The sequence below is a fragment of the Larimichthys crocea genome, chromosome X (genome assembly GCF_000972845.2).
Source record: "Larimichthys crocea isolate SSNF chromosome X, L_crocea_2.0, whole genome shotgun sequence".
NCBI lineage: Eukaryota > Metazoa > Chordata > Actinopteri > Sciaenidae > Larimichthys > Larimichthys crocea.
In genome coordinates this window covers 36476380-36487430 of record NC_040020.1, presented here as the reverse complement: position 1 = coordinate 36487430, position 11051 = coordinate 36476380, and the positions used below count along the sequence as shown (strand labels likewise).

Here is an 11051-nt window from a genome sequence, read left to right as displayed (position 1 = left end):
TTACAATGTAATGCAGTCAAATACAGTGTATCTACAGTACAGCCTGAAAATACAATGGGGTTCAATTATAATGGCAGGTACAAAGGGTTTGTTGTATTGATCAGTGTTTATTCTTCCCTCCTTGTCTTCCTCGGGGAAGAGGAAGCATCCTTAATGAAGCTTGGCAGCAGATTTTGTTCCTTTGCATGTAAACTCACATCCTCATTATATTTAGCAGTGACCTTTCCTGCAGCCTCTTTCATAACCTGGTGTCATTATGGATTAGTCATGCTAAAAAAGCAGACTGTGGAGGAAATACCCAGAACACCTTTGTGTTGTATTATACTATATGACATTATATCATGAGGTGCTTATATTTATGTTTTTTATTGAGGCTGATGTCAGCTGATATTTTGTGTCCTGTTGTGGTAAACAGAACTTCAATTAAATAAATAATAAAATCAAGTCTAATTAATGTTTATACATAGAAATATGTATATATTTTTATGTTCATGAAACATAAAACACTGAATTAGTCTTGAAGTCTGTCCCCCTTCTATTATGCAATTTTAGCTACACCTCTATGTGAGTATGTGCGTCAGGTGAGGATCATGTTTCAAGAATGTCTCACACGGACACGCCCCAAGTTCACTATTTACCAAAAGAAAAAAAAAAGAAAAGAACAAAAACTTTGGATGTCTTTCTGAATCCTAAAGCCACAACTGAGGCACATTTGCTTCCCAGATGGACTCTCAGATCAAAACAGGGAAGGCTTACCTCCAACCACGCAAAGCTGGAAAAGTGAGTACATAACTGATTTGAACTGTTTTGAAGTAGCAGTAGATTTAGACTATGACATAGGACTGAATACGCAGACTTGTTTTCTTGCAGTGAATAATATATGTTTTGTGTAATAATTACAATAATAAAGATATCGATCTCATGAGAAAACTGTCTGACCATGCAGTAAATATGTAACTAAAGACAGATGGAAAGATATTGTACTGGTTTCTAACACTGCATGGCTCAGTGCTGTATGTAGCAGGTGAGACATAACGTATGTAAAGTTTCAGTTTGTCAGTCTCAGAGTGTAAAGTCTCAGTTTCATTCAGATTCCACAGTTTGCGCAGGGAGTGAAATTCGTTTCATAGTTTTGGTAGAAAAATCTCTCAGTCTTTCTGAGTGTTGCTCAAACGAGACTTCAGAGCAGGAATCTGAATGAACAAGTTGAAACACAGCACAGTTTTCATGTTACACATTCCTGTGCACTGACTGGTAGCACACACTCGTGCTATGTGGTGTCACTGCAGAGGCCATTTGAGCTAAGATTAAGATTAAGATTCTACTTCTGTAACATTTGCTGCCTCACAGCATTGTGAAACTGACAAACAGACACGTATGAAGGAAGGACTGGTGTAGAAGTACATGGAAGTACATGGTGTTTAGTCTGTGTTTACCTTCTGACACTCCTCTGGACTTTATACATGCAAAACACTGTGTGTGACTAATGTTTACCTCTCTGTGTCACATGTGGAAGGGTTGAAACTGACAGAGGAGTTAGGCTGAGCTTAGTGCACGTGTGCAGTGACGTACACATGCTAATAAGGTGACACAGTTTCAATCATCATTAATCATTACTCTCTGTCTCTTGTCAGAGATGGAAGCCTGTGTGGTTGTCTCTGTTTCCTCAGAGCAGCAGTGGAGTGGGTCGACTGGAGATCCTGGATGTGGGAGGTACAGTCATGTTTTCTACTTTGTCCCACTGTGGCATCAAAGGAAGCTTCAGAACTGGTCTCATTTTATATCATTGATCATGACATCATATTCACCAATTCATTACTGACATCTGGTAAACACAATGGGGCAAAAATAAAAATAAACCTACAAACTGATTTTATACATGTATGGTACTACTACGAAGAAATTATGTTACCAGGGATAACTCAGCTGGAGAATTCTTGAAAATGAGGCATAGAGTTTAAAAGACGTGAGCTTTCACAAGGCAGGTGAAGTCTTCTGAAAGGTGCTAGTTGCATTATGGGAAATGGAGGATCGAGTATTTTGAGGCGAATTCAGGTTTTTGACTGTTCCCTCGCAAGCCTCCTAAAAATACATATTACATTACATGTTGGCATTGGCTGCCATGCAAGGTACAAACTGTTACAAACACTTTTTGGAGCTAACCATTCATATGCATTCACGAAGGTGGAGCAATTTGGGGTTCAGCATCTTGCTCAAGGACACTTGGACATCTTGCTCAAGGATTGAACCTGATCATCTGGTTAGCGAATGACCCACTCTACCTCCTGAGTCACAAGCTATCCACTACTATAAGCAAATTATGTGAACACATCCATGACAAGTGTAGACCAGCATTACACTTGCAGAAAGTTGGTCTGTAAACCTTTGGAAGTTTAAAATTTAGTTGGGGTTATAATTTTAGTGTTTACTGTTTTTTCCCAACAAGTTTGTTTAACCTGCAACTGCATCTTATGATAGGCATGATCAAAACAAGACAAGTCATAAAAAAAGGGGGGTTGATTGTAAGATAATTCTTAAAGTTAGAGAGCATGTTCATTTAGTTTGCTTTTTCTAGAGAATGAAGAATATGCTATTCATTTGAAGTAATATCACACTCACTCATCGTGCATCCTAAATGCTCTTCATGTTTTTCAGACGTTGGGTAGCCGTGTGGTTCAAATACTTTTCAGGTCAGCTCACTAAGCTGAAAAAACATGAGCGGGGATGGGAGAGAGATGAGTACATGGGCCTCTGTCATACAGAATCATGAAGAATTAGCCCACAGGTGGATGCTGCGGGGTGGTGGATGTATTTGACATGTATATAAGAGCAGCAGTAGAACATGAGTTAGACAGCTTAAATAAGAGCCCAGAATTGTAGATGGCGTTATGTAAGCCCAGTGGATGCATCTGCACGATTCCAGCTCCTCTCCAGTCACATAGGCTTTACAAGCACACGTATTACATATAGTGTACATGTTTAATAATCTAAGGCACAAAAAGTAACATAGAGTTTTAGAATGAGAACAGCCAGGAGAGCAACTGCAGCCCAGAGCATCAGCCATTAGATTGGAATGAAAGGCGTGACATGGTAAGCGGTGGAGAACACTAAACAAAAAACTTCAAGAGTGCCTCACTGAACTGTGACGAGCTGCACAGCTGCAGTCAGGAGGGTGAAGGGTGCTCCAGTGTGTGTGTGTGTGTGATGACCATGTGCCAGATGAGACGGGTCCCAAAGAAATGAGATGAACGCTGAGGCAGGGTGTTCATGAGGATAGTAGGACTGCAGTCCATTTGAACGCTTCCCAACTCAGTGAGTTGACCTCAAAGTGTCTAAGTGGTTGAATTAGGAGGAGAGGACGAGGAAGAAGCTCCACTTCTCCCCTCCCTGTCTGTCTCCTTTGGCCTGCATAGGAATCTTTAGTTTAAAAGCAAAAGAGATTCATTAATGCCTGCAATGCCTCACAGTACAGTTGTTCCTCAGCAGATATTTTCCAGTAGATATTAAAATTGTAATCATAAATCATTTATTTCCGTCTCTCTCAGCGTGAGTTCAATTTTAGTCTCATAGGACTGTGACATTCTCACCCTATGAATCACTTTTTACATCTTTTCCTGAGGATGTTTCTCACACACAGGTCTAAATGTATTTGGGGGCTCAAACCAAGACAGACTGTGTTGATTATGAGAGTTTGTCTAGGGTCATGTTGGCTGTAAAAACTTTCAAGACACAGGTATTGTTGAAAATAATTACATGAAGATGGAATGTTTGAAGCAGATACAGTTAGTGTGTTCAGTTAATGTCCTGTAAGTTATTTGTCTCTGCAAGAAAATAAGAAAATATTAGAAGAAGAAAGAAGATATCGCACTAATTACAGAACCCTAATTATTGATTATCAGAGCGGAACATGCAAAATTGTTGCTTAAAAATACTAAAGACATTCCACAAACTTTATTTACATGTGTGCAGAATTTATAGCAGCACTACACATAATAATGGTCTGCAGTGTAGGAAAACATTACACAAGATGGAACTATATGCTTTGATGCTGACACTGTACTGCAGTGCATGTATGTGCCCACCTAATGATCAGATTTTATTTGAATATTCTTGAATATTATTGTGTGATGAATTGTGAGCAGTGATTACACATCTGGAACCAGGCTATGCATGTGCCATGTATGACATAAAAAGTACATTTACATTTACATTTAGTCATTTAGCTGAAGCTTTTATCCAAAGTGACTTACAAAAAAGGGAAACAATCAAGGTACAGTGCGATTAGGACAGTTGTTGGTAGTGTTGGAGAGGAGGTCCTCTCTGAAGAGCTGGAGGTCTTCAGGAGGTCTTTGAAGGTAAAGAGGATCTGGGCCTGATCTTGTTCGAACTGGTAGGACGTTCCACGAACTGGAAACAACAGACGAGAAAAGTCTGGATTGCCCTGAGCGTACGGGTGGCAGAGCCAGGCTCCATGCAAACGATATGCTTGTATAAGGCCATCCAAGTAGCTGCATATCATAAGCACCTACTGTGCATGCTGTCAAGTAAAAGTACACGTGATTTGTTGTGGTGTAAACACCTTAGATGCTTCCATATAAGATGAGCTTGGCTATGAGCCCCATCCAATAAAACAATGCTTACAAAACTGAAGTCAACACCTGAGCTATAAAATGCTGTCATTTTCTATCTTCAAATCTCAGTAAAAAGTGTGTCTTATGACCTGCACCTACACATAGAACTGTTTCTTGTATAAAGCATCAGGCTCCTTGTGAAGGACTCCTTCTTTAAATGATCACCTGTAGCTATTTGGCATTCAGGGAAGCAAGTTGCCTGCTCAGAATCAAAGCTCCACAATGGAAATTCTATATGACTGCCTCAGATCAATTTGCCAATTGTTATGAAACCACTGCTATCCAGATTAATGAATCATTAGTTCCACATTAATATAGTTGTTTTGGAGTTGTCCAAGCTAATGAAGTAGAAGAGTGCACTGAGGAGAGTACAGATCTCTGCCAGGTAACAGATGGTGAAGCACCTCCCGCAATGCCTCCACACATACAAAATATACTCTGAAGTGAACCAGCTCCAGACTGTGTGTGCGTTTGGATATAAGATAGGAGTTAGTAAGAGCTTTTTGTGTTTTTCACATGCTTAATAGCCACCATAGATTCTCCTTGACCCTAGGAAGGAGAGGGTGAGGCGAGGTAGTTGCAATCAGCAACTACATCCTAAACACAAACTTTCTGTGATGAATCATCTTCAGATTATCTTTTTGTTTTTTCTCAGAAATAATCTTATTGGTCCACTGTGTATCCTCCAGGTGTCGGTGTTGGAGGTGATCATGGTGCAGGAGTCAGGAGACACCACCAGGTTCATGTGGACAGGAAGGTGAAGGTGGTCCGACTGTCTGAGCTGATCAGTGTCCTCCGACTCCCCCCAAACGCTGAAGCCTGTCCCATGGTCAGCCGCTCTGGTTGTTTATTATGTTCCTATATATCAAAGATAGTTCCATTATTGCTACAAGCTGCTATCCGTGCTCTTTGCAGGAGAACATGACAGCTTTTTGTGTGGAGACGCAGGACAGAACAATGGTGTTTGCTACACTCAAAGATGACTGTGTGGAGTGGGTAGAAAAACTGTGTCAAAGCACATTTCAGGTGAGAGGAACTGACATGGCAATCAAAGGTCAGCATGCCAATTTTAGTTAGTATAAATCACTAAAAACTCTCTTCTCCTCTCAGAGAGGTGGTGGCTCAGGCTCTAACCAGCTTCATATGGAGGAAAACCAGATTTACGCCTCAGCAGATGAAGGTAAATCTTCTGGCTTTCATCTTCTTATTTTTTCTCCCCTTCTGCTTCCTACCCTGCAATAGCTGTCACTGGTTTCAATCTGTTATTTTGATAAATAACCTTTAAACTCTCAGCGTCCTAAGGGTAACCCTAACCCCTAACCCACCGAAGAGTCAGCAGGGAGGGCTGACCAGATTACCACATATAAACTGGGTGTTTTTTTCTCATGTAGCTGAACTGTTGTTTGTTCTTATAAAGGATATCTACAGTTTGAGTGCTATTTGCCACACATTTGGCATCAAAGTTTTTATTTCTTTGGTATGGGGATAATTTTGTCTCAAAAAGATTTTAATGTGTACAATATGATGTGTATACATATGCATACATTTATAAATATCCAAATACAAAATACAAATATAAAAATGTGACATACAAATAAATAAACGAATTTGTATAAATAAATGTGGATTTGCAAATATATTTTCGAGATTTGAAAATAAATGTCCTTGACTTTGTGTGTGGAGTCAGCATTTGTGGATCCATTTTTTGCTTTTCTCGCGATGACGTAATTTTGAGACATTCCTACCGCTCACCACGATTCACAAATAAATGCCACCAGATTTGAATACAAATAGCGGTACACCCTTCACCGAACATCCAGCAGATGGCAGTGTTGTGCAACGGTGCCAGTCAGTCATTTGTAGGCTATCCAGTCAGAGACTTTCTTACAAGAGTAAATGAAACTGCATGATCAACATGGAAGCGGCCAGTGGATTAACTGCATGGGTAAGTAGTGTTATTTATTGCGTGTGTGTGTTATAGTGGATTTCCCCCAACTTGACAGTATAGACCTTTTCACCGTTGACAACAAAAACAATGTACGAACGTTCTATGGCCCTAACTTTATTTCCGGTACACTTCCGCACACAACAGCACAGCAACACGGTCTGGATTAACAATAGTGGTATTTTTTGGCTGGGAACAAAATCTAGCCACTATTGTCTTAGTTTGCCACCAAAGGACAGACAACGATAAACTATTTTAAAAAAACGTTCTTTACCAGACCCTTTTAACACATTGTTTTTGTTGTCAACGGTGAAAAGGTCTATACTGTCAAGTTGGGGGAAATCCACTATAACACACACACGCAATAAATAACACTACTTACCCATGCAGTTAATCCACTGGCCGCTTCCATGTTGATCATGCAGTTTCATTTACTCTTGTAAGAAAGTCTCTGACTGGATAGCCTACAAATGACTGACTGGCACCGTTGCACAACACTGCCATCTGCTGGATGTTCGGTGAAGGGTGTACCGCTATTTGTATTCAAATCTGGTGGCATTTATTTGTGAATCGTGGTGAGCGGTAGGAATGTCTCAAAATTACGTCATCGCGAGAAAAGCAAAAAATGGATCCACAAATGCTGACTCCACACACAAAGTCAAGGACATTTATTTTCAAATCTCGAAAATATATTTGCAAATCCACATTTATTTATACAAATTCGTTTATTTATTTGTATGTCACATTTTTATATTTGTATTTTGTATTTGGATATTTATAAATGTATGCATATGTATACACATCATATTGTACACATTAAAATCTTTTTGAGACAAAATTATCCCCATACTTTGGTAACTTCTTTCTGTTTGAGATCGTGCTATTTGTTGGTTGAGTAGAAAAATGTTCATTTGAGTGAAATGCAGCAACATTCAAGAATTCAGCTATAGTCGACAGGGTTAGGGATGATTCCTGTAGAATGCTTACTTGGCATTTACACTCTGCAAGTTGTTTTATTTGCAAAGTATTGACAAAGCATATTCTCTTCTGTTCTTCCAAGCCTCAGAGTTCTGGGTGGTGGTCCAGAGGACCGAGGCAGCGACACGTTGCGGCCTGCAGGGGTCATACTGGCTGCAGGTGAGGCCAGAGGCACTGCTGCTGAGAGAAACGCAGAAGAAGAACATTGTCAGAGAATGGCCATATGAACTGCTGAGACGATATGGAAAGGATAAGGTAAGGCTCTCAATACCATCAATAATCATAAACTTCCTCTTTAACTGCTCAAACGGCTTGTTCTGTATAAATAAGGGCCAGGTAGAAAAAAACATTTTTTTGAGTTGGTGTTATCACATGGTCTATTGAATTTCTTTGTTTTTCATAGAATTGCTGCTTACATGTTTTATACGTCTCTTGTTTTTACCAGATGGCCTTAACCATTGAAGCAGGTAGACGCTGTACCTCTGGTCCTGGATCATTCACATTTGAGACACAGCAAGCTGAAAATATATTCTCCTTGATCCAGAGTACCATCAAACGGAAGACTTCCACTGTTCCTTCAGGCAACCAAAACCAAGAGGGTGAGAAAGTTATCATCACCAATATACAGGCTCACTCCCCTCTCCCCAAAATACCTGATATGACCAGCATCAGTGCCATTCTAGAGAACAAGCTGAGGACACAGGAGAGTGTGCCTGCTCAGAAGGATTCATCAGAGTGTATATCAGCACAGCCAGCTCCCATCACCCTCATGCCTCTCCCATTGGTCCCCACACATGACAGCCACTCTGGAGGCAGTCTTAGCGGCCAATCAGAAGTTGTATATGCTGACCCAGCGGATTGCATTCAATCTGTACCAAAACCGCAAACCAACACGGGCCTGTATGTAGACCCTGCATGTGTTCTGCCGCTTAAACCTCCCAGTTGCCCACCCGCTGTCAACCCCGCTCCTAACGCCGCTGCTTCAAATCCCTGCTTTACCATCGATCACCCAGATTCAGTCTACTCTGAGGTGTACGACAAAATCAGCCCTGTCAAAAAACAAGCTTTCATTCAGAGCAAAGGAAAAGCAAAGCGTTTTGCAGATGATGAACCCATTTATACTGTGCCCATCAGTAAGGAGGAAGTGTCTCATAAAAATGAAAGCAAACCAGACCCCTTTGCCCACCTTTATGCACAAGTCTGCAAAACAACACCATCATCCAGCCCTTCTCCACCTCCTAACACCACCTCCTCCTGCCGTGCTCTCTCTCCTTCTGTTACTGCCAGTATGAGCACAATAAAAGCCCCAGACCCAGATCTGGATGATGTAATCTATGAAAACCTGGGCATCATTTAATTCATGTGTAGCTTAATACTAAAATGCTTAAACCAAATCTATGCATGACATACAGTATTTACAATAACTGTGAGAGACTGTGGGAATTCATTGCGAAGCATTAGACTGTACCTGGTTTAGCACTTCTCCTGCATGGACACACCCTGATGTGGGATGTGTATACAAGGAATTGTTTATTATTTCTGAAGAAAATGGCTGTTGTTGTGTTATTGGATATCCAGAAAATGTCATGTAAACAAAGCTTCTTCTTCATCAAAACTTGGTGCCTACAATTCCCACAATGCAACTCTGCCACTAACACTTAAGTGGGAAATTCGAGTTAGTAGCAGTCATTGTAACCTTGAGCTTCTAGCCTCAAACAGAGATGACGAGCGGTCTAATTAGCTCACTTCTTTCTCACTCCACACCAGTTTCAAACTTTCAGACCAAACTGGTGCTGCAACAGCAATTCCTGACTCAACGTGCCCTGATCAGATCTGTGCTCTACATGGAAAGCTACAGACATTTCAGACATTCAAACATTTTTTTGTATCATCATTAATTTGACAATATTGACATAATAAATACATGTATGTTGGTTTGCTTTTAGTATTGTTTACTCAACTCAAATAAGAATGTTTACATGAAAATGTTCCGTGGTATTTAATTTTTCTCTGTTTTCATTTTTTTATTCAATTGTTTATAGTGCTGTATAAATCTAGAACGTTCCTCAAAGTGTTCAAGTGCTGTCCTGTCACCCCTCTCTATATGAACTATATAAATGATACCACATACAGAGTAATCACTGCATGTACACTGTATTTTTAATAAAAATTGTTAAAACTAAATGAAGCTGCTGCTCTTAAATCCTCCTTCAACAGGACAAAATTACCTCCATATTAATGTAACCATGTAACATTTTTCATGTTGTATGAAGTCAAATCTTTTTCTGAGCAATTTATATATGAACACTTCCCTTAAATATTAATGTTTCATCTTTATTGTGGATGTTAGTGTTGAATGTAAACTGAATGTGTAGAAGCAAATACATTTCAAATACACTCTGTATACATATTGAAGAAGAAGAAGATTTCCCTCCTTTACAGACACACAATGCCTGCTGAGCTACAGTACTGTAGAAGCATCCATATTAAATGATTGCAGTGTTGTGATTACATCAGCAGATGGAGAAAACAGATTTGTTGTCAGGACATTTTAGCACATCACATTAAAGGGTGGGATTGTGAAGGAGCAAACACTGGAGTGGTGACTTCTCAAGCAGGAAGCTTTGACAGTTTTGCTTGGCAGCATCTGTATAGAACATCAATGGCAAATTCTTTCTCAAGGTCTTTTGTGCATTAGGCCGGTAAACTGTTTGTTCTTCATGAATATGTGTTAGATTATAATGAAGGCATCGTGCCAACTTACCTTAGTGACAGTGAGCTGTCCTTTACACAGCTTAGTCACTCCATATGTGGAAACGCAATCTACGTAGAAAATCCCTCAGATATTTTTAGAGGAAGAACTCTGACTCGTTTCCAGAGACTTCATTACCCATCCAAACCTTGTTGTTTGGATTGATTTTTATATAATATACAATGACATGACACTGTCATAACCATGACATGACACCTGTTGTGATTATGAAAAGTGAACCTAGCCAGACTGGGACCTAGACTAGTCTGACAACAACACCAGCTGTAGTTGGCAGCAGTTAGCAGTTAGCCTACTTTTGTAATTCTATCCGTCTTTTAAGAAATTAGAAATAACCTCAGCACTGTGCTTTGTTGTCAAACATTTAATGTCATCTTTATTTCAAGTCCAAAATGTACCAAAGTAGTTGAGCTCAAGGAAAATATTCATTCATGTATAATTATAGTGGTCTTATGACAACTGTCAACGTCCAAACCAACAACATATGACAGTTCAATGGAATCTTAACACAAACTTAGTAAATAGATTATTTATGTCTGATAGGTCTGCTACAGCCCACCATGAGCAGGATTCTACCTCTTAAAGGACGTTTTTACTCACCACTTTCACCAAGTGTTTGCTCATGGTGGGAATTGTTGAGTCTCTGTAAATAATATTATAAAGAGTACAGTGTGTCATGAGATCATTTCTGTCTTAATTTGGTGTTATATGAATAAAGCTGAATTGA

At 39.7% G+C, this 11051-nt stretch overlaps 1 protein-coding gene across 1 annotated transcript; it reads left to right on the top strand.

Annotated features, from left to right (window-relative positions):
- The first annotated feature begins 650 nt into the window (after positions 1-650).
- On the top strand, positions 651-9766 carry dok1a (docking protein 1a). The gene is made up of 7 exons (XM_010729359.3): positions 651-780; positions 1635-1713; positions 5321-5460; positions 5547-5657; positions 5742-5811; positions 7637-7809; positions 8000-9766. Exons 1-7 carry the CDS (start codon positions 724-726, stop codon positions 8909-8911), a joined length of 1542 nt encoding a protein of 513 aa, XP_010727661.1. The 5' UTR covers positions 651-723; the 3' UTR covers positions 8912-9766.
- The last annotated feature ends 1285 nt before the right edge of the window (positions 9767-11051 follow it).

What these genes read in the sequence shown, in the direction of transcription:
- dok1a (XM_010729359.3), top strand. Translation starts at nt 724, where the DNA reads ATGGACTCTCAGATCAAAACAGGGAAGGCTTACCTCCAACCACGCAAA. An exon ending in AACCACGCAAAGCTGGAAAA is followed by an intron (nt 781 to 1,634) that starts GTGAGTACATAA and finishes GTCTCTTGTCAG; the next exon opens with AGATGGAAGCCTGTGTGGTT. An exon ending in ACGCTGAAGCCTGTCCCATG is followed by an intron (nt 5,461 to 5,546) that starts GTCAGCCGCTCT and finishes TGCTCTTTGCAG; the next exon opens with GAGAACATGACAGCTTTTTG.